The sequence below is a fragment of the Paramormyrops kingsleyae genome, chromosome 9 (genome assembly GCF_048594095.1).
Source record: "Paramormyrops kingsleyae isolate MSU_618 chromosome 9, PKINGS_0.4, whole genome shotgun sequence".
In the NCBI taxonomy this organism is placed as follows: Eukaryota; Metazoa; Chordata; class Actinopteri; order Osteoglossiformes; family Mormyridae; genus Paramormyrops; species Paramormyrops kingsleyae.
The window spans coordinates 2,571,566-2,595,591 of NC_132805.1; the positions used below are offsets into that span (position 1 = coordinate 2,571,566).

A 24,026-nucleotide genomic window follows, 5' to 3' on the forward strand; every position below is an offset into this window, starting at 1 on the left:
GTAAAATAAACAAATTTCTGCCATGAGAGCTAACCGAGCTTGACTAGAGAGAAGCTCCCAGTGAAGAATCTTTTTCTGATTAAATTACGTTGGAAATGTGCGTCCAACCTAACGGGCGACCCTGGAGTGACTCTCTTGTCACGGAGATCTAGTTAGCCGTGTCCGCCACCCGTGAGTAGATGATTAGATTTAGCGGCACTTAAGCCATTTTTTTTACAGGGTGGTGTGCATTAGTGTCGGGATAATTAGCTGCTTCTGTTTGCTGTCAAGAAATATGGGTAGTATGCATCAATGAAGCATATCTGTCAATGTCAATATATTTTATGTATGGCAAATGAACTGTAGGTATGGCTTATTTAAGCATCTATGGCTTTAGACAGATATACAGCTTGGAGTTTGAGTATTCTTGGTAGGACTCTAGACCAGCTCTGGTGGGAGAACAGGTTCTCGCGTCTGTTCAAGGCCGCTGACCAATCCTGCCTCCCCTCATGAATCTATCGTGTACTAAGCCTTGTCCTCGTCTCCCTGTGCTTCTATTCTACTTGCGTGTCCCTGAAAAACTTCCATGTGGTTCTGCATCAATGACCTCAACATCTCTTGTGATCTCTGCTTTACCCCACCTGCCTCTTCTGACTGGGCCACTCTGATGTCACCTTCAGCTCCTGTCCCAGCTGTGGATGCTCAACCTGCCACATAACCCTCAGCGAGCACAGGGGTGTAGATGATACCTTGTACAACTTACATCTCCCTATAAACTCATTAGTACTGCACCTAAAAATGTTTTCAACCCAGTAAGGGCCCCAGGCATGTTGTGACCTGATATAAGCTGGGCAACGAACGCTTAGCAGTTTGACCTACAGCTGTATCAGGTAGTATATAACCTCTCATATGCCAGGGACCGACAGGGACAGCCCTTTCTGACAGGAAAGTTCACTTCTGCAATCTGGCCATGTGTGCTACTCAATGCACTATTCTGGCCACGAAATTCGGTCATCTCTGACGCGGTGTATCATATGTTGGAGTTTGGGAGGTCTTAGGAGACCCCTCGAGCACCTTACGTCCTTCCAATGCAAGCAGAAAACCTACCGTGGTATAACCTGGGAACAGGAATGCTATAGCAGCGTTTCTCAACTGTTGGGTCGTGACCAATATCATTTTCAGTGGGTCGTGGGGTGCACGCGTACCAAAAAATTACTCATTAAACGTGGATAATAGATACCATCATTTTGTAGACACTGTGAAGCAAACAAAATAATAGAGATCGGGTTTGAACTCTAATGGTTCCTATTGTTTTACAGCTTCGCCATGGGTCCTATGCAATGTCATCTCCAATAAAGAGTTACCTTTTACCATCCTAGCCCCCACTCACCGCACCCAACCCCCCTTCAGTCGTTGCTGCCCAGGTCAAAAACTTCTATCTTGAAATTGGGTTGTGACTTGCTGACCAAAGAATGACGTGGGTCCTCAGGCTACATCACTGCTCTATAGCACTGTATGGGTCTGCAAGGGGGTGCAGAAACAGCACAAAGTCGTGGAGTAATTTGCATCATGAAAGATGGACGGTATTCTGCCAGTTACCAGTTTAATGAAATCCAGATGGCTCTGTTTAAAGTAAATTCCTTGTTAGAGTGTTTCATTGGGTCAGCTGAGAAGATGGGAAAAGTCATCTTCTCCCAGTGACCTCTGTCATGGCTTTAAACAAGTGATGTTCTTTGTTTTGCTCAATTTTTGTAGGGGGGGGTGGTCTTAGTAGCCTGCATTTTAGGGACCCATGTGATTAGATGCTTACAATAAAGTTCTTGGTTTGGTTAACCCTTCCGTCCACTGAGTTTGTCCCAGCCTATGAGCAGATAGGAATCCCAGACCTGCTACAGAGCTTTCTTGACATTACGGTGTCTGACGCTGCTCAGTTTTTTATTGATACAAGCAGATCTTTAAATCCTAAAATATATTTCTGAATAATTCCAATGCTTCCTTTTATGATTTATATCTTGCAGTATTTTATTCAAAGCATTCATTTTGATCAGGGTCACCAAGGAAAGCCAATGAATTCAAATCCTGTTAGACAAATCATGTTAAGGCGCGGACTCCATACACTTTACAAATCAATTTTAAAGTTAATGAATAATAATTATAATTACGGTGTAGAAGGTATTCTGTGACTAATTCAGTTTAATGTATTTCAAAAAATATATAGAGTCATCAATGCTTCAAACTTGTGAATTACACCATGTGTCGCAATCAGACACCTCAATCAAGCCTAATTAATTAAGACTTTGACTGGAAGGAAAGCTAGCATACCCTGCAGCCAACCAGGACTATAGAACTGTCAAATCCTGCCTGTCAATTAGGGTTAGATCTGACGTCTAATTCTAGAGTGTCGACTGTAATTGTATTTATTTGTATTAAGCAGTTTGAGGCTCACAGACGATGCCATTATACGTGTAGGTTTCTCATTTCAAAGAATTGTCATGGAATTTACATTTTATACATCTACCAGATGCCCTTTATCCTAAGTGACACACATTTGAGAAAGCAGGCTCACAGTATCTCTGCAGGCAAGGGCCTTGCTCAGGCAATCAGACTCTGCCAGCCAGGCGATCTGAACCGGTTACCTTCCGATCACAGGCATATCATTCAAGCCCAGTGAGCCGCACACTAGCCCACAGTGAAATAGGGGAAACAGCTTTAAAAACAGCTCTGGGTCTTCAATAAAGAATGCCTCAAAATCTGAATCTCAGAGGTGATGTAGAACAGCAGGAAGACTGAGGAATATCACTCATAATGAAAGGGTCCTTTTACAATATGTGCAGTTGTCTACTTTAGAGCGATTAAACTCTCTTAAGCTGACACTAGGCTGGCTGCTACTTCCACTGAATTATACTCGTTATACTGTATGGGATGAAATTAAATTCCAAACTGAGTCTATGTTAAACCACCTCAGGTATAAGCTGCTGTATGTGTAATGGTCATTCCACAGCTAAAAAAGGAGTCAATACGTATTTAATAGATTACAGATATTAAGATGTTTTTTAATGGCTTGTTAAAATGAAATACAAAGTCCATTACATTCATGTATCTATCCACATTCTTTATGTTGTTTCTTTTTAAATCTGCAGTTAATTATGCAGTTGGGATCTTTTTTGTTTTGAATCTTCATAAAACGTCATAAATTTTTTTTTTTTACCATTTTGATGTTGCTCAGCTGAATAAAAAAAAGTATCTTTAAGACGTTACAAAAAACATGCAAGAGAGCTGACCTACATGGATATCACTAACAATACAGGAGAATTAAGTAAAATACAAAGAATGTAGAGATAATTAAGTAACTAACAGCTTATCATGCCCAAGCATGCAAGCCATGTGCATTTTTCGACACATTGTTTTGGATTGTAAATATAAGTACCATATACAGACATGTATGTATGTAGCATATATGCTGTGCTTACAATACAAAGTGCTGCAAGAGTACCCTGAGATTTCAGAAACTGAAAGAATAGTTAATTTAATATCTTTGGAAGAAACACACAGCGATATATTTTCATTGCCAGGCATCACAAACTATAACTCCAAAGTTTCAGAGAACTAAAAAATGATCCACTGTTCACCACAGAGGAAACCAATCAATGAATAATGATGTACAGATTCAGAAGTTATAAATATGCACTATTTAAACTTCACAGCATATACTAGTTTTCACATTGTTTTTCAGCTTTTCTCCCTTGATAATCATGTGCAATTACTGGGTTTGATCAGGACCTAAAATCGTAGGAGAGGCAATAATAATTGTGCATAAAGCAGAACTCAAGTAAAAGCAGGAGATTATGGATTCTGAAAACACTAAACTTCACAAACTGGAGGTTTAAAAACTACAAGTACATTCCCTCGTACTTTTATATACTAAAACGTATTCAGCAACGACAAAAGTAATCAGCTCCCTTTTCTCGAAAAAGCACTGCATTTTGATTTTAAATCCATCTGTCCTGCCAGTAAAATTGGCAGGCACAGGTTTATGAAAGCAGGCAAGTTTTTCTATTCAGCATGCCAGTCACACTACACATTGTAAGGCTACCTACTGTGGACCTAAGCTCGGTGAGAAGATAATTGTAATTCTACAATTCAGTACAAAAGCCCTATAATGACTGAGTCATTGTTTGAAGAATTTCATTCTTTGGTTTTCTGGCAGTAAGACCTGGACATCGGGAGTTCGTAAACGTGGTGCTGGGGTGAAGTCTTCTGTTCTTCTGTGTCTAAGGATGATGGCCACTCCCATTAACCAAAGTAAAGCAGCCAGCGATTAACTAAATACCATTAAGTTAAAATCAACAAACTGAAGATTTAATAGCCTACATTGAGACACCATAATTTTTGATGTTAGCACCTCTTTTCATGGAAATTCAATAAGTCTGTGTTACAAATAGACATAAAAAGCTTAAAATAACACCAATATCATTATTGGCAGCAGAAACTTTGTAATATATATTCTGCATTAATTTTAATTATCATCCTCCAAAGAGAAGTTACTTATTGTGCAAGAACATACAATTAACTAAAAGCAGTTAGTTCACTCGTAAACTTTGCCAGTGCCTAACCATACTAAAGAATTTGGTTATCGTTCTGCTACAATGATTACAAAACCCCTGCAGGGGATCTAAAGTTGGTCAGCTACCTGTTCGATAATGCACTGCAGTATTCGTTTTCTTCCAATACCTCTTCAATTATAGTCTGAAAACATAGGAGGAAAGATACTATTTTTATTATCAAACATCTTGATGACTACAGCAAAAAGTGGAAACGTTTACGTAAGAATAGACAGTACTGAACACAAAAATGTAGTGCTTACCATCATCTGTTCATATGCTATTCCCTCCTGAAGACTTGCATAGTCAGAGTCACCTGTGAAAACATGACTATTCTCATGTCACATATGTGTTTAATATGTATGCGCTCTGAATACCATCAGTATTCTGCTTTCAATAATAAAATTCCTGTATTACAATAAGAATCTGGGTCCTCCTTTTCCAGGTTCTAACTCCCCAAATCCCACTAATCCATGCTGTTTAAAAGTACTATAGATGAGTAGAGAAGGAAAAAGTGTAAAACCACCACCTGTGGTCCAGGTACCATGGAAGAAAAATAATTCAAAGGTGCATTTTTATGGATTACTGCTACTGTAAATTCATGAAATAAACACAAAATTATGAAATTTGCATGAAAGTCCCCTTTTTCTGGGGCACTAAATTCCATAAAATTCTAAAAAAACTATTTTTAAATTTCAAGTCGTATAAATAAAGAGTCACATACATAAAAAGGACAGTAAGCATTAACTAGAGGACTTTTTCTATCAGTTACATGAAGGATATTAATGGAGACCTTTATCATCAATGCAAAACCGTTTCCCCCCAAAAGACTGAATGGAGGATGACCAGTTCAAATCGATCTGCTCGATAACTTCTGGAGATCCTTGCAGGAGCTGTGGAGAAACCAGACAGTGTTTGAGAGATCAGAATGGGGGGAGGAACTAATTCATGCCAAGGAAGCTTTGGTTTTCGTTCTTTTCATTCCCCCTTTGGTATGTGTACTCTGATATTTGGCAGTGTTGTTCTTTGGCTAAGCATGGTTGTATTCCCACTTGCTAATCCTCCTGACCTTCTTTAGCTCCAGCTTAAGATTGTAAGGACTGCTCCTGGAGTCAAAGAGAGTCTTCTTGAACCTCTCAACTACCCAACGTTTAAAATCATGCTGAAGAGTTGGAGGAAGCTGGAAGACAACAGAACAAATGTGAAGGTCTAAAGAACATTGATAGATTTTTCCACTTGTAGATAAAGGAATTATTGTAGTCTGACACAAACGCGTAAATGTGATCAGTCGTCCATCCCTTTGGAAACACTCAAAGCAAAGCTGGACTAGCCCATATAACTCATCGATCAATCTTGTTCATATATTTTTCACTTTCTTATGATTTCAATATGTTACAGATAGTAGAAGATTTTTAGATTTAATAAGGATATTTGAGACATGATATTTATTCTGCCTTCTCAAAAATTTTCTTGAAAAGAGAAAACATGGTTAAACCGCTAGCAGCAAACTATCCCAAATGGAGTGTAATTGTAGTTCATTCAGTTCATCAATCTAAATTCTATCACAGGCCCTTTCATTTGCAATACGGCAATATTTCAGGCAGAGAAACGACAGTCTTGCACCTGACTGATGTAGATAATTTTATGCAACAGCAGCAGCAGCGTCTGGATGGGGTCGTCGATTTGGCGAACTTTCCTCTGGGACACACATATCCCTGCCGATGCTATGAGGCAGAGAAAACCATTGATTCATGTGAATTCTGTGTATCCTAATGCTCTACTGCACCAGCATGCCAGCTCAGGAGTAAACCATATGGACAAAAATACTGGGAAACCTGACCATTACAACTACAGGAACTTTTATGACATCCCATTCTAAACCCACAGGCACGAATATGAAGTTGGTCCCTCTTTTGCGGTTATAACAGCTGCCACTCTTCTGGGACGGCTTTCTACAAGATTTTGGAGTGTGTTTGTGGGGATTTTTGCCTATTCATCCAGTAGGATGTTGATGAATCAGTTGTGAGGTCAAGCACTGACGTTGGATGTGAAGGCCTGGCTTGCATTTTAGTTTTAGTTTCCATTTTAGTTCATTCACTGAGCTCTTTAGAACGACCCATTCCTTCACAAATGTTTGTAAACCTGACTGCATGGCTGGGTGCTTGATTTTACACACCTGTGACAATGGATCTTAGTGAAACACCTGAATTCAGTGATTAAAAAGTGTGCCCCAATATTTTTGTCCATATAGTGTAAATGCTAAGTGTTCAGTTCAAGTAAAACATCACTTCCCTAAATTTATGCCTTATTGTTGACACACACAGATGGTATTAAATATGTTATTGTATAAATGTCAGATTCATTTACACTGCATGGGCTGCCAGGTCCCTACTGGTGGCCAGAGAAGGAAAACTGCGCAAAAAAGTTAATTATCATAACAGTCTAAAGGCAAGTACTTCCACAATTGCCTGACATACCTGGCCGGGGAGTAGTTTTTGTAACAGCAAGATCTCCACTGAAACACAGGAATTTAAGTTATTAGCATTGATAATACTGACAGGCCTATATCTTTAAACAGCTCATCTGGGTGATCACAGACACACCCACTTCCCAGCACACATACAGATGAGAGATAAGGGCAACACTCACCCAGTGCAATTTCTCTCCTCATATGCAGAAGCACTGACACTGTGTTTTATACACCCTGCAAACAGATAAAAATGCAAAAATGTGGCCCCCAGCTCTGTTCCTCAAATCATCAGGATTACTCAAATTTCCCAGTTAGAAATACTTCAATATTTATTTCAAGTTCCTTTTTACAGGATTTTTTTTTTCATTTGATAAAAATGATGAAAAAAATGACTTGCTGTCACATGCTTCCCAATTGTAGCTGTAACTGAAACGGCATTGCATTTTTTAGTTCATGATTTATGGCCTCTGAACAAGTCAACATAAATATTTCAATAATATTTTTTTCTGTAGTTTCTTCTCCATCATAAATATACCTTGAAATAGTCTCTGACCTCCACCAAATGCCCCATGGTTAGATAGTTACAAGAGATGCTCTAAAGCCGACAAATAAGGTAATGAGGGTTAGTCAGTAGCCTGTCACACTTCATCACAGTATTTGAGTCCCTTATCTATGTCTATTATTACCTAAAATGCTCAGTGTACTGTAACTGATTACAAGGGTCTATTTCAGGCTGCTAAATATACTTGCTTTCTAATGAAAAGAGCAAATCATGTACCTGCAACTAAATACAACATACAGACAGGATCAAGAGGTTCAGCTGCTTTTCAAAAACAAAGCTAAGGCTAATCTAATCTAAGTGATTTTAAATGCAGTGTTACTTTTGGTGCCGTACGTGGAGGTGCCAGCATCTCAGAAACAGCCTCCCTCCTGGGATTCCCATACACTGCTGGGGCAGGGGCTCTCAAATGACACCGACCCTCCCAGGGCCTCTCAAATGACACCCGACCCTCCCAGGGGCTCTCAAATGACACCGACCCTCCCAGGGGCTCTCAAACGACACCCGACCCTCCCAGGGGCTCTCAAACGACACCCGACCCTCCCAGGGGATCTCAAACGACACCCGACCCTCCCAGGGGATCTCAAACGACACCCGACCCTCCCAGGGGCTCTCAAACGACACCCGACCCTCCAGGGGCCTCTCAAATGACACCCGACCCTCCCGGGGGCTCTCAAATAACACCCGACCCTCCCGGGGGCTCTCAAATGACACCCGACCCTCCCAGGGCCTCTCAAACGACACCCGACTATCCCAGGGCCTCTCAAACGACACCTGACCCTCCCAGGGGCCTCTCAAATGACACCTGACTATCCCAGGGCCTCTCAAACGACACCCGACCCTCCCAGGGGCTCTCAAATGACACCCGACCCTCCCGGGGCCTCTCAAACGACACCCGACCCTCCCGGGGGCTCTCAAACGACACCCGACCGTCCCGGGGGATCTCAAATGACACCCGACCCTCCCAGGGCCTCTCAAACGACACCCGACCCTCCCAGGGGCTCTCAAATGACACCCGACCCTCCCAGGGGCCTCTCAAATGACACCCGACTATCCCAGGGCCTCTCAAACGACACCTGACCCTCCCAGGGGCTCTTAGATGACACCCAACCCTCCCAGGGCCTCTCAAATGACACCCGACCCTCCCAGGGGCTCTCAAACGACACCCGACCCTCCCAGGGGCTCTCAAACGACACCGACCCTCCCAGGGGCTCTTAGATGACACCCGACCCTCCCAGCGGCTCTCAAACGACACCGACCCTCCCAGGGGCTCTCAAACGACACCCGACCCTCCCAGCGGCTCTCAAATGACACCAGACCCTCCCAGGGGCTCTCAAACGACACCCGACCCTCCAAGGGCCTCTCAAACGACACCTGACCCTCCCAGGCTGCTGAAATCTACCAAGGGGAACCTCCCCATGGGGCCTGCTTTTGTGCGGCTTATTAAATTTGGACGTCGGGAGGAGTACCTCTGGTCTACACTTTTCAGAGAATGGTATGATGAACTAGAACATCCACTGTGGCCAAAAACTCCTTGTTAACGAGAGTAGAATGGCTAGACTCGAGCTCGTTAAAGCTAACAGGGAGGCCCCAAGTGTAAAAATCTCACCTCAGTATAGCACTAACGTGAGGAAGGGCCTCTCTGAACACATAACTCATCTACCCTTAATGCAATTTCCTACCTTACACTACATAACGGTAACTAATAAATTAAATTGCCGACTGTGTGTATATACCATGCTAAGTACAATTGCCTACAAGAATATGCAACGGAAAATATGTCTTTGTTAAACATTCTTCTGCACTAAAAGCATAACTTTCTGGGAAAAGAAAAGAGGTTTGATTAATTAGCTCTGATTATCCAAATTCATTCAGGCCTAAGACAGCAGTGTCACTGTCACTGTGGGTACGATTATCAACAGACTACAGGAGAACAAAGCATTTAATTTATTCCTCCCTAGTTTCTAGGTAAACAGCAAATTGTTTGTTAGTCTTTGAAGGCAGACTTTATCGTGGCATGGCATTACAAGCTTGACAGCTCTTTGAAAATTTTTGTACTTCTAGAGACTGAAACTGAAATGCAAGAAAGATGATAAAAAGTCATTTGTAAGAATACCGCAAAACCTTTTTTAAATCTTAAATTAATAAGTTGATTTACTGACTTTAATAGGAACTAAATATTAACAGGAAAGGACTGTTCATGCAAAACTATTTTTTTTTTATTCAACGCAATTAAAAAGTTTTATTAAGCAGTGTTTCTCACAACGATCCTTGGGGAGCTGAGATGGAGCAAAAACGTGGACCTTCTGGAGGTCCCTAAGAACCAGGACGGGGACCATCGCTCCAGAAGCTCGGGTGCCCACTGGGTGGAATGCCCCCCCACCACGGGGCACATGCACACACAGTCACACACTACGGGCTATTCAGAGACATCAATTCACCTACATGCGTGTCTTTGGCCTGCAAGAGGAAACCAAAAGATGTGAAGGCATGAGGCAACAGCGCTTCACACCGAGCCGCCACCCCACCCCTACACAGAGATCCATGTTTATAATACCTACACATACAAGCAAACTTTCGCAAAACTGTAACTAAAGCAAAAACTGTTCGTTTCCAACATACATGCATGTTTTTCCAGGAACAATAACTGCCTACACAAAACTGACAGAACTGACAAAGATACAATAGAAAAAAACCCCCAAAAATATCAGACTGACTCTGGCATAACTGAAATGTTAGAATTATTCTGCTCCCTGCAGTCAGAGGAGGTGTCAGCACTCCTTCCTTTGAAAGCAGAACAAACACGACAGGAGGTGTGTGGGTAAATACTTCTTGCCGAACGAACGCTAGTAGGCTATGCAGCTTACCCTGCTTGGAGCCCTGCAGGCTGGCTACCAGGGCAGATCCCTCCTCCTTCTGAGCGGGGCATTGAGTCGGGGAGGGAAACGATTCAGTGTCGCAGGGGTCACTCTTCACATCTGCTAGCCCATCAGTGCAAAGTCTGGGTTCCGAACCCAAAACCTGCTGGATGTTCGGAGGCATTTCAGATCTGGCCTACTGACAAAAATCTTTTTATTCTTCTGTAATTTTGGGGTGGGAGGGAGGGGGAATCTCTTGGACAATAAAAATGCAAGAAAATGTTTTTTCAGCATCAGGTACCTTTTTATTCACAGCTGGAAACTGTAAGAGCTTTAACGAGCCCAGTTACATAAAAACACATCAAAGGAATCATTATTTTATAATATATTCAAGAGATCCAGCTGAGTTTCAGCACTGTGAGGTTCTTACCTGCGAGACGTACAAATGACAAGCACCGATCCCACCTCTGCTGGCTTCAAGGAAGTACTTTAGTGCCCGTTTCCAGTCGCGCTCCAGCTTTTTCTCCAGTGCCTGCTGGGAAGTGCACAGGTTGTCGATGAACTTCATCATGAGGTCAGAGATCCTGCCACTGATCTCCACGATGTCGGGGCGCAAGTCGGCATCTGGGGTCAAGCACCTACAAGGCACCCAAACAGCAGCATTTATATGCCGGAGCATTTAAATCTGTAAATCCCAATCACATCTTAAAACTCTTAAAAGTCTATCGCCATGCTTTGTGTAACACCATTTCCCAGCATCCCATTGGCAGAAACAGAAATGTAACCATCTGGATAATCATGGGTATTAATGCTAGAAATTCATATCTATCAGTTTGTTAGCGATGCTAATCCACTGTCAGCAGACTGTAACCTAATTAGATGATACAAAAGTAAATCCATATTTATAAGTATTTCATTAAAAATTACCACTTAATGATGTCTGTTACTCTCGTAGAGAAGACACCATCTTGCACTGGTTCATATACAGCCTCTACAATCTAATACCAAAGAACAAAAGGGAATCATAGATAACAAAAGCACCATAAGTTTTGTTTTCCATCTGGAATATTCCACAGGTACATACAACGCACACATGGGGTGGCTGAAATGCTCATTAGCTCATTAGCCAGCCACACAGTGCTGGTGCACAGTCTCTGGCTGAAATGCTCATTAGCTCATTAGCCAGCCACACAGTGCTGGTGCACAGTCTCCGTCTGTATCTCTGTGTCTGACCTGGGTAGCGAGAGCCAGTGTGTTGCTGCTGTAGAACGCAGGGCGCAGCTCCGCCATTTGGTACAAGATGCAGCCCAGAGCCCAGACGTCAGCCTTCTCGCCGTAGGGCTCACTCTTCACTATCTCTGGGCTGGGGGGGGCGGGGGGAACACTGTCACTAAGTCTATATGTCGGGGACAGGGTGAACGTGACCTCTGTATGATCCAACCGGTCGCTCTGCCCTTGGGCTTTAACCCTTTAACTCTATAATAACAAGAATGCATTTGAGGCCACAATAAACGAACCTGAGCAGGTTAGGAGAGCGATAGACTAATACATGTAATTTATTTAGCAGAAGCTTTTATCCAAAGTGAGGTACAATTGAGAAAGCCGGGTCAGAGGGTTCCTGGGGCTATTGGGGGTTAATGGCCTTGCAGTGACATCACGCTGCTGAGCCTGGGATCTGAAGTGGCAGCCTTCCAATCAGGCACGACCTCCTCGGTGACATCAGAAGATCCTGCACTAATTCAGCCTCGCGGAACGTGAACCTCCCTGTTTTCCCCACAAGTACCTCTTTGGATGTGCGTGTTCACAAGCACTCACCAGGAGTACAGCATGGTGCCCACCACTGATGTTAGCTCGCAGCCGGCCTCCTTCTGCTTCGCCAGGCCAAAGTCCGCTAAACATCAAATAATATTCGAGCACAAACATGGCCACATGCTAAGAGAGCCACACATTATCGTGGTTATGGTGTTTCCACGTCCTACTTTGTAATTTAGCAAATTATAAATTCCCTTTGGCAAAGCCTAGATGTTATTATTGATTTCCTCTTTGATACGGAAAGCTCAGAATTGTTCTTAATCACAAATCAGTATTTGCATCTGTACAAAAAATCACGTATCAGAATTCTTCCTCCTTTTGTAGGACAAATGTTAGAATACATATTGCAAAATGGCAAGAATCTTTTTCACAATGTCTGTGCGAGTCCAGCGCTCTCACGCAGTATGATGCACAATACTCACTGATGGTAACTCTGTCACTCTCTCCTAGCATGATATTATTAGGGGAAAGGTCTCTGTGAACGATCTTCTTCTCTATGTGGAGATATCGGAGCGCCAGGCACATCTAAGAGGATTCATTGTGGAAACAGTAAGACATCAGGGAGTCGATATCCATCAATGGCCCCTTATCTGTAGATGTGTTTGATGAACACTAATTACTCAGGCCTAAGAGTGACAGTGCGACAGTAATGTCAGCTTCCCAACCTGAATGAATATGTTCCAAATTCTATCCTCAGTGAATCGCTGCTGCTTCTCTTTCAGAGAGTTTAAATGTTCAGCCAGGGGTACGCCATCGATCAGCTCCATGACGATGTAGAGCCTGTCACCTACCAAGCGTGACCAATACCAATCAGGAACACGCGGCTGCAATTTCCTTTGGGAATAATTAAGCATCTATGTATCTATGTATCCAACCATCCATCCATCCATCTAGCATCTGCAAGGATTCCACCTCAAATTTAATCTTTATTCACTGATGCTACTTTGTTGCTTTATATATTCTGACTAACACGCTCATGTTGATCAATATAAACATGCAAGTATGTTCCGTATATCAACTGTTAAACAATTTTGATTTTTTTATTATTTCAGAATATCAAGGAACATGATTAGCCACACTGATATCAATATGACTTGAATATAATTTTGTGTAACCTGTACATTCATGCATGTACTTACTTTCCAAGAATGTCTTGTAGTATTTAACAATATTTGGATGGCTTATCTGTAGTAAAGATAAAAAATAAATGACATAATTAGTAAACACTAAATGGCTGGCATGGTGACTTGTTGAGCACACCATCACTGCGCAGATGCAGGGCTGGGGGTTCAAATCCCAACCCTGCCGTGTGTGAGTGCAGTTTGCAAGTTCTCCCTGTGCAGTGTGGGCATTCTCCAGTCCAAAGAGGTGTAGTTTGGCTAGCTGGCATTGGTAAATAATCCATGGTGTGTGTGTGCCCTGTAACGGACTGGCATGGAACCTGGGACACTGCGCCCCCCCCCAACCCTCCCAAAAAAAAAAAAGGAGAGAGAAATACAGGTGTAGCAGAGCATGATACACGCATGCAAATTATAATTTATAAGCAATTTTGGTCTCATTTCTCAACAGCTTGCCTGAATCTTCATCACCACCCAAATTACTTCCACTCTATGCTGTAAACTGCACAGTTGTGGTGCCCATGTGCGTTTTTGCAGATTAAAGAGGATGATGCAGTAGGGAGAAGACAGGCAGCCTGCTAACACGACAGGCAGCCTGGAGGACTACCTGCTCCTTCATGACGCTCAGCTCAGACACCACCTTCTCCACGCTCACGTCCCGCTCTCTCTTATCTTTGCCAAAGGCGGGATTGTGAAGGTTCACTTCCTTCAGAGCCAAGAGGTTCTGCCCGTTCTGCCTCCGGACCTTTCGCCATGCGCCAGGAAGGATGAAATATCATTAAACACAATTCTGCCCTACAAAGGCAAAAGACTCCACCTGTACATTTTATCAAAACTGAATTGTGACCGAAATCGAGTCTCTTAGGTGCCGTTTTATCTATATATATATATTATAAATACCGTTGTTCAACTATGCTTAGATTCAAACAAAACAGAATGTGAATCTCACAGTAACTGTAATGACGACTCTAAAACTAAGGCAGAACACCCCTTTGCAAATGCAATCTAATAAATGATTCAGAAAGCAAATGTCACCGAAATTACATGCAATTAAACAGTTTTCGTCTCTTTCATCAGTAATGTTTCAACTTAGGTGATGATGCCCTGAAATAGTTTATAAGAGAATCCACTGGAAATCACTGCTGTTTATGTTATACATACAAGAAAGATATTTTCACTGTGTAAGTAGAGTAATATAATAAAAAGTGCAGGAGAGATACTACATTGACTGCTTATACCAAACGAACAGCCTGGAGGGAAGATGAATCCATTTATATCTCACCAGGAAAATCTGAAAATTTAGCCACTAACCCTGCTGAGTTTTTCAGTGGCTCAGGTTTCCATCTCATTACGCTCTAATGTTTAATGCTGAGAAATGAGAAATGCTGCAATAAATTACGGATCTAATTAATTACAGCATGAGGTTCCCACCTTGTACACACTGCCAAAGGCTCCACTGCCCAGATGGTCCAGAACGGCATAGCCATTGATCACTTTTAAGGGGGACCTGTGCAAGTTCACGGCCTCAATACCTTCCCTCAGACTCTTTAATTCTTCTTCCTGCATACATATGAGCTTTTCACCATTTTATACACTTATAGATACAAGCATCTACAAAAGTACCACATGTAATACGCTGAAGGAAATTACGAGTCCAGGCCTTGACTGCAAAATGTCTTGCGCCCTCTAGTGGTAAATAAGACCAACTACAGAAAAAGCGAGAAATTGCACATCGGCAAAAGAACTTCAGCCCTGCTGGTAGGAATGTGCCGCAGATTCCTTTCTCATGACAAATTCACTCTTTGGGACGTTTCTTCGCTCAGAAGAGATTTAAAAAAAAAAGCAGAAGATTAACCAAGTCTTTCTTGTTATTCCTTCTCTATACAGTTTCCATAAGCTGATAGATTATATTACATTTAGTTTGCAGATACTTTTGTCCAAAGCAACATACAAGAAAGGATTAGAGAGCAGGTCAGCCGGTCCCCAGAGCAATTAGGGTTAAAGGTTTTCTTAAGGGTGATATGATCACGGGATTCGAACTAGCAACCTTCTGATTACAGACAGAGTTCTGCACCACAGAGCCAGCCATCACCCCAGATTAACTTTTCTATTTTTGCAAATGGGGTGCCAAAGTGTACAACTTATTTGTTAAATATCAATTATACCAATAATATATCTGCACTTTTAGCCTGCAATGCCATATTTGAATGAAAAACACTTACAGATAGAAGAGAGACCTTCGCTTGCAGTGCCTCATACGAGGTGATGTCGCGAACATAATGCCCGACGTCTATAAACATCTCGAACAGCTCTGCAGAAAACAGTCTGAAGTTTCAAAAAAACGTGAATAACGCGCTCTGCCTTTGTGGGCAACATTAACACAGGAAACGTACAATCACCTTTTAAATAGGCGGCGATTTCGCTCCACGCTGAAGAGGAAACGTAATGTCCTGAAGGCGCAGCACTGCCAAAAACAAACACGTTTCACAAAGAACGTTAAATTTTACTCAGAAATAATATCATATTCAGGCAGACAAATGCCAGAAACAATTAGGAAGACCATAAATGAAACAAATGTCTGTGTTTATCTGCATTCACTGGGAGAATTCATGCAGATGAGTGTTTCATTATGTATATGGGCAATGCATTAGGAGAGATGCTGGAAACCTGGAGGGATGTTGCTTTTGGCCCTGGCTGTGAGCTTTGTGGCAGAACCAGCTTTCCTATGATATACACCCCATTCTCCTGGGAAGACAAAGGGCAGGGGGTCACCTCTTCTCTGACAGGGCGTGCACGCCGTGCATGTTATCGCTGGATTTAGGCAAAATCTGGAAGTGAGTACCTGAGATAACCCATAAATTATGCAGAGACTTCAATTTGCCTAAAATATACTAATGATTTATTTCTCAGAAGTATTAGGGAAATATCAGTTTAAATAATAACAATATTGCGATTTAAATCCAAAACTGAAATCAAAGGTTAAAAGACCAGGCCTTTGTATTATAAGGATGGTGTTGGTGAGCCTTACTGGTGAAGACAAAGTGCAAAGTGTCCAACCTGTACAACATGATGAGCCGTGGTGTCATCCAGGATGAGCTCCGTCAGTGCAGCACAGCATGCTGGGAAAGGACGCATGAAGTGAATGGCAACAACTGGGCTGTGTCTCACAAAGCAAGTGCACAGAACATGTTAACATTGAACGTCACGTGAAGCTAAGCAGACCAGCAGAGGGCAGGGCTCTGACAACCAGCTTCCAGCCTTATATCCTGGGGACTAACAAAGGTCAGCGTCTGAATTCCTGATTTCAAATTATGCATGTTTTTCATCTAAAACGAAAGGTACATTTAGGGCTGATCTGCAGCAGCACATTGCCTGCTGTGACTTCTGACGGCCTGATATGCTTGTGGTTGTTGGCTTTTTTCTTCTTTATGCCCTAGAAAATGACTCCTTTGTGTTTGCTTTTGGCTAATATGTTCCCTGTCTAATTCTTAATCGACTTTGTGTGTGTTAGCTGAGTGAGTCAATCCTCTGTGGCAGTAAATAACAGGCGGCCAGTTCGAGCCTCATAGGAACAGCGGCATCTCCGTTGGGCCCTTGAGCGAGGCCCCTAACCCCCCAATGTGCACCAGGGATGCCAGATAAATGGCTGACCCTGCACTCGGACCCCAGGCACCCTCTCAGCTGTATATGTGTGTGTGTCTGTCTCAAAGGAGAGCATGATGGGATATGAGAAACGAAGCATCCAAAGTGCATGTACTTGTGCAAATGGCACATAAAGGATAACTTCCGTTAAAAGGAAAGTCCTTTCACCCATGTATAGCATCCTGACTCATACATGTACACGATGTGTGTGTGTGCAGCCCAGGTATATTTTACATTGTGGGAACCAAAGAACGGGGACCATTTGGCATTTTTGCGGGGACCATTTTCGGCCCCCATAAGGGGAAATCCAAATTTAAAAAAAATCTGTGACTGCAATCAAAAAACTAAAAATGCCAAAAGTCTTGTATTTTATTTGGTTACTTATGGTTAAGGTTAGTGCTGGGTAGAGCTTAAGGTCGTCATGTTGGGGTTATGGTTTTGCCCATAGAAATGAATGGACACTCCCCACAAAGATATGTGTACAGGTGTGTGTGTGTGTGAGTGTGTGTGTTAGAAACAATCACCCGCTTGCAGAGACATCACATTCTCCAATGTTTCCTTTGGGCTGAACTCCTCCGAGACGTGTTGCCTCTGGATGCGGCCAGCTGCATTGGCGCTGGACAGTGTCTCCACAGAGGAGCGGTCCGAGATGTATTCCCGCTTGCTTTGAGGAGCAGGAAGGGGAGCTTCAGAAGACTGCATGTCATTTTCACCCCAGAAACTATGCCCAGCGACAACCTTCACTGAGGCGTCATTCTGGCCCATGCCGTTATATGCAGGGCCTGTCCGATGCCGCACTGCCGGACTGCGGGCGACGGACTCACTTGCGCAGAATATGCAGCAGTTGCTGTACTCCGCCCCAAGCACGGATCTCCGCCGCGATGCCAGGGTCCTCGCACAGCTGCACCAGGACCCACACTGCGCTCCCCAGCAGCCTGAGGTGATCTGACTGGAGCAGGCTGAGGAGCACGGGGACGCCCTCGTAGGCCCGCACCTGCTCCCGGATCCGTGGGGCGGGACACAGCAGCCTCAGCAGCTCTGCACTCACTCTGAGGGACGGTAGCCATGCAGGGACACAAAGCACCGTCAGTGCGGCCACATCGACCACGTGACGAAAAATAAAGCACATTTACCTTTTCGAAAGCAGGTCATACTCCTGAAGTATCACGAGAAGACTTCCGACCACTGGCAGCTCTCCTATCTTCTCCTTATATTCCAGACTAGAGGAAGTCATTCAACATAGATCATTCAAATAGAATACTGAGTGTGTACCTTGCATGTGACAAATAAAACCCTTAAATCCTTAATGCTGACAAGCATAATCCTCAGTTGAGCCAGTTTATTAACACTTAATATCTGCCTCTATCCTTCCGTTTTCTGAATCCGCTTGTCCAATTTAGGGTCACGGAGGGTTCAGAGCGTATCCCAGAAGCTACACGGACAACCCAGGCTATGGTGCCAACCCGTCGTAGGGCATACTCACACACTGGCACGCCTATGAGCAATTTAATAACTCCAGTCAACTTCAGCATGTTTTTGGGCTGTGGAGGAAAACAAGAGTATCCGGAGGAAACCCCATGACGACACGGGGAGGGCATGCAAACTCCACACGCCTGGAGACTCGAACCCTGGTCCCGGAGGTGTGATGTAATAGTGCTAACAACTGCACCACCACACTGCCCTGATATCTACCCCTTAACTGTACATTTTACTGATCATTATAAGAGCAGTCAAGTCATGTGACCATCATTAATAAAGCTCTGGGCTGAGAAGGAGCATAGATACCTGTCTGCCAAGCTGGTGAGGGCAAGTAGAGCTCCCAGTAATGCACTGGTGTCCCGTGAGGCCAGAAGCTTCACCAGGGTCTAGTCACATAGAGGAGAAACTCAGAAACACACACGGGGGTACAGAAAAACCACATGGCTGCTCATCACTGTTATCAGCTGTCCCACAATTCAAGACCATACATCAGGTGTAAGATAAATCACACAGTAATTTTATCATTACAGTCACGTGGCAGAAAAGCGCCAAGTCTTTTGAAAAATCGTGAGAATTACTAGAAGATTCAAGAAGCGAGTAAAATGAAAGTGATGCAAGAGAGCTAATGATGACATCATAATGGCAAATGTGAGGGGGGAATGCCATAAGTGAAATGAATGATGGCATTACAGTGACAGCAAGAATTGCAAATGTCCTGCCATTGAACAAATGTATCTGTTATTTTTCATTTCCCACTCCGGGTGTCAAGATCAGAGTTTGACGCTGAAGTGTGACGGACATAGTGCACCGTTTGTCAAGGTCTAATGGTCCCTATATCTGTCTGATTAGACTTATTTGTGTTTCTTATCTGTTCAGTCAAATGACCAAGGATCAGTCCTGATTGGCTAATACCACACGTTCTGCCTGGAATTTCCTTCCACAAGACACCAGGGCTACCTGCCTAGCCCTACTACTGCATACTTATCAGTACTCTGTGGCTGAAGATTTTTGCCAAAGACAGTAAAGTGACTGAAGCAAACAGATTTAAATGACAAGGCCAGCAATAAAAGATGGGAGGACAGAGAACACAGACGACCTCGTGAGCACGACACTTGATAACCCAGGCTCTTTGGTGTTCAACAGCAGAAAGCTTCTGGAATATATCTGCGCACAAAAAAAAACAAAAAAAAAACAAAGCAAAACAAGAGAGTCAATATTTTAAAATAAATTCATTAAAAAACAGAAGAGATAACATGTTGCTCACATGTCATGTTGACCAGTTTGTCCACAGCAAATATTTGATATCCTCCCTCCAGATAGTCACTGGACACTGATTCCATATACTGTAGAGAAGTGAAAAATTTCTTAACTTATACATTATTTAAACTTATTCATACAATTTACAGAAAATAAAACAGATTTGTATAGATTTACCCTTGCTAGGCCATCAACTCCGTGGAGTTCATGGAAGATTTTCTGAAACAGAAATGCAAATAAAAGGCATCACATGCTAACAATCGACAAAACGACAGATTTGTGTTTAACCGTAATTGGGCACAAACAAAAGAATGCAGCGTTTGCTTTTCATATGGCAGAATCGCGGTTTCCTTAAAACAGAAAATGTTACTTAGCTAGTTTTTCAGGTGAGACGTTTTGATAGGTATTGATGTTATGACACAGCCCATCAGGCATGCTTGGTATTCTAGGTAAACTGAGGCATTGATGTCATCAGTGAGATTGAGAAGATGGGAGTAGACACTTTACCTGGTGGTGTGGGTCTCTTATCAACAGCCTCAGACAGATCAGCACTCCTAAGATGTTGTCAGGAGAGGCTTGCCGGAGCCACTCACTGGTAGTACAGGACAATAAAATGAAATAACCCTCATTCATCTTGGGTTTACCCAAGCTATGTCAATATCTTGCCCTTACTCTGTGGCTCCCTGTTCCCATTTAATCAATACTCTTCCATTCCCTTCCAACTTTATTATCTGCTTTTCTCATCTGAAAAATGTTGCTTAAAAAAACGTGCTGCGCAAACAATACAAGTACCTGCAAACAAGTCTATTCTTGATCAAACAGGAGAAGATGTTCAAGAAGAGCTTGTGCAGTGGGTGGTGGCTGAAGTCTCTCTGATTTCTGTATGTCACGCTTGTGCAAGAGATGTGAGTAATTAGCGGGTAGGTACTAAAAACAGCTGTGCAGACGGCAGACGGGAATGGGAGTTCTGTACTCCCGTGCCAAGTACCTGAAGCTCTCCAGCTCTGAAGCCTCGTTAGCTGTATGCTTGCTGCTCTTCTTCGAGCTTTTGTTGTTCCGCTGGTGGATATGTTGGGATCTCGACTGGCTCCCTGCTGCAACCTAAGAGCGCAGCATCTTCGAGTAAAGAATTGTCTGTTGCTACATTCTTCCATTTCAGGCATTCTTAAGACATACTATTGCAGATTTATACAGCAGAATAGTTTTAATGAAATGCAGACTGGAAAGCAAGATATATGCCGTGCTGTATATATGAATATATCTGTCTTACTATTCATTTGATTTGCACTGAGCAGGACCATATCTCAGATATACAGAGCAGAAGGTGCAATGCAGAAAAGACACGATACTGTTAAAACGTAGATAGGATATCTTCACGTCCTGGATGGGATACCACTTGATCACAGGATATGCACAGATGTTCACCGAAAAAAATAATCTGAAGAGCTTCTCTTTAAATGATGGGAACAACTAGAGCAACCCCCAAAAACACATGCAGACCCGACACCCTGCATCACTCCTAAATGTAATGATGTAATGAAGAAAACTTTACCTGATGTCTGGAAACAGGGACACTGAGGAGAGATAAGAGGGCTTTGAGGCAGCACAATTCCCTGGTGGATGGAGGGGATAACTAAATTACTATAAAGTGTATAACAAAATACATATACAGATATTGAAAATAAAATATTTTACCTTTCAACTGGTCCTTTCGACCTTGCTAGTGATTTGTCAGGTCCTTTCACCTTTTTATCTTGGCTGGCCATTTAAAAAGTCTCACGAGTCATCCCTGGAGTTGTATATATACATATCGTATGCGTTGTCATACGACGTCATTACAACAAAACATGGACTGCAAGAATGCTATTTACTCACGAATTCTCACTGCCCCATATCTATGTGTGTACAATCTGCAGTTCATTAAATGCGTTTACCCCACCCATTTAATAAGGATGCCGTATAAATGTACGTTTACATACACTTACACATACGTATATCAAGGACAAACCTCTGCATATATGCCAGAGGTTGTGATATATATTCGACAAGTATATTAATCACATTCATAATTACCAGTTTATGGACAACTTTTCTAAAATAAAGGCAATTGTAAATACTAAGCCTAAACACTGACATTATATGATCCCTATAGATACAAGATCAAAATTATCTGAAGAACGTAGTGCGGCCAATTTCAAATAATACAGAATGCAAAAACTGTACACGGCTGTTGGAATCTTATTCAGTGGCTAATTTTGGTATGCATTCAATTAACAACCAAATTTAATATTATTAAAGGTTAATTGAATGCATGAATTCAGTTTTTGCATGTTAAATTGTATGGGCAGAAGATTTGAAATAAATATTTCCACCCTGTTTAAAACTCACCCTGAAAATGTGCCACCAGGTAAAACGAGAAAGCAGCGACACTTCCTGAATCTACGCAGCAGGAGTTTGTTTTTAATGAAGCAGTAAGGACGTTGACACGTTTTCGCCGAATCACAGAGGGCTGTCTTTAGGCGTACACCCAGACCGGCCAATAGGTAGCAACGATGTTAAGGGTGCCCTCATCACCATGGTGATTGTTGCTCTCCTCGGTTTCCATGACTCCCCAACTTTTGGGGAGCAACAGTTTGCAAGGTATTGTTACCGTTTTGGTGGAGGTTTTCGATATATTCAGAGAAAATGTAAAACGTTGACAGCTTTTTTTATTGTCCACTATGGGCAACCATAGCAATACTCGTTCATACACTCAAACTGTAGATGGCAGGAAGATTCGCACTTTCCCTTTGTGGTTCCAATCTGACTACAAGGTATAACTGCGATATTACCATTAGATATTACATCACTGGTATAACGTAGAAGGACATACGGTGTTAAAAAAATACATTAACATGATTTAAATTAAATTTAGCCAACGATGTCATATTTATGCCTTAATTTTCAAAATGTGTTCTGATTATTGTATCTGTCTTTATAGTTTATGCCATATTGTTAAATAAGAGTACAGTGTTTATATGATTTAGTTAATGTGTACGCATTTAAATCAATCAGTAAACACGCCTCTTCTTCTATTCTGCTGAAGGGATACGACCGCTATATCATACATCTCCCTGTTGAAAAAGGAAATAATGGCATTGTTCAGTGTGGTAGTTGATAATACTTAATATTAAGACATATTAGCCTGCAAAATCACCAAAAACAAGATTATATCATTAAATTGGGTACACATACATTTACAGCCTCAAACTCAAGCCTGACTAGGGTGACAGTACGTCCTCTTTTCTCGGACTTGTTCTCTTTATTGAGACCTAAAATGTCAGAAATGTCTGGGATTTCGCTTTGTTTCATGCTGACATTTGCTTTGTACCATCAGAATACGTTCAGTGATCATATCGGCGTTGTTTCACGCCTCTCCGTCCTGCCCACGGCGTCCTCTTCTTTGCAAAGCGAAGTATTTTCACCCGAACCTAACGAATAGATTTCCTCGCGCCTCTCCCGAGGACTCAAACATCTCGTGGTGTGGCTCGAGAGACTATCGCGAGATGTCGAGCTTCGAATTGCTATTCACCAAGCCGTAAGTGCATTGCTCGGTCCCCCATTTGCTCAACGCCGCCAGCGCTGCCTCTGCGCTACGTGAGGAAAGTGACGTATTTTGATCAGAATTGAGGGAGCCGCCGTGGGTGCGTGAGGATTGTAGCTGGGCTGGTTATTGAGGAGGCTACGGACGTCAACAACATGGGTGAGTGCATTGTCCGATCGCTTCAATAATATCGTTTTAAATGCTAAGCTTTGGTTTGATCCTGGCAAAGCCGTCGGTGGATATAAAGCACCAACGACTGCAATGTTTTAAGATACGTTTTTTAAAGAAAGTGAGCGCGAATGGGGCATTTCCTGTGAGATTTTTTTTCATGATATTATCTATCTTTTTATCTTGTCTCTTTTTACTTTTACAGAATGCGACTTGTTCGCATCAAATTTAGAATGTGCCAATTTAGATGCTAACTTCATTTATTAGGAACGGGTGAAATCGATGCTGTGTCCAAAAGTAACCAGCAAAATTGTATGAAAGATACTTGGCCAGCTAACTGGCTTCAATAGGTATTTCATCACGGTCGACCTATCTGCCTAGTATTGTACCTTTTGGTTAGCCTTTTTATTATCGATCTTGCCTAGCGAACTATTACAGTGCTTAGATTAATACGGTTAACTTGTACAGATGGTTACAGACTACGAGAACTCCCAATGCCT

General features: G+C 42.5%; 1 protein-coding gene across 4 annotated transcripts; it reads right to left on the reverse strand.

Annotated features, from left to right (window-relative positions):
• Nucleotides 1-3,002: 3,002 nt before the first annotated feature.
• Nucleotides 3,003-22,407, reverse strand: nek10 (NIMA-related kinase 10). 4 transcript variants are annotated; one of them, XM_023802692.2, is made up of 35 exons: nucleotides 22,164-22,407; nucleotides 21,471-21,564; nucleotides 21,328-21,388; nucleotides 20,764-20,876; nucleotides 20,568-20,666; nucleotides 20,283-20,367; nucleotides 19,953-19,994; nucleotides 19,783-19,861; nucleotides 19,615-19,682; nucleotides 18,825-18,904; nucleotides 18,173-18,259; nucleotides 17,864-18,088; nucleotides 17,564-17,703; nucleotides 16,455-16,516; nucleotides 16,065-16,142; nucleotides 15,797-15,861; nucleotides 15,620-15,722; nucleotides 14,829-14,957; nucleotides 14,005-14,142; nucleotides 13,419-13,464; nucleotides 12,945-13,066; nucleotides 12,702-12,804; nucleotides 12,283-12,358; nucleotides 11,701-11,830; nucleotides 11,395-11,465; nucleotides 10,898-11,105; nucleotides 10,477-10,630; nucleotides 7,230-7,284; nucleotides 7,058-7,095; nucleotides 6,204-6,304; nucleotides 5,650-5,760; nucleotides 5,374-5,473; nucleotides 4,844-4,896; nucleotides 4,670-4,725; nucleotides 3,003-4,250 (listed from the first exon to the last, which is right to left on the reverse strand). In XM_023802692.2, exons 2-35 carry the CDS (start codon nucleotides 21,539-21,541, stop codon nucleotides 4,148-4,150), a joined length of 3,252 nt encoding a protein of 1,083 aa, XP_023658460.2. In that variant the 5' UTR covers nucleotides 21,542-21,564; nucleotides 22,164-22,407; the 3' UTR covers nucleotides 3,003-4,147. The 4 variants fall into 4 exon arrangements, with proteins under 4 accessions (XP_023658460.2, XP_072572127.1, XP_072572129.1 ...); XM_072716026.1 differs by having other exon boundaries at nucleotides 3,003-4,266; XM_072716028.1 differs by lacking the exon at nucleotides 20,568-20,666.
• Nucleotides 22,408-24,026: the final 1,619 nt, after the last annotated feature.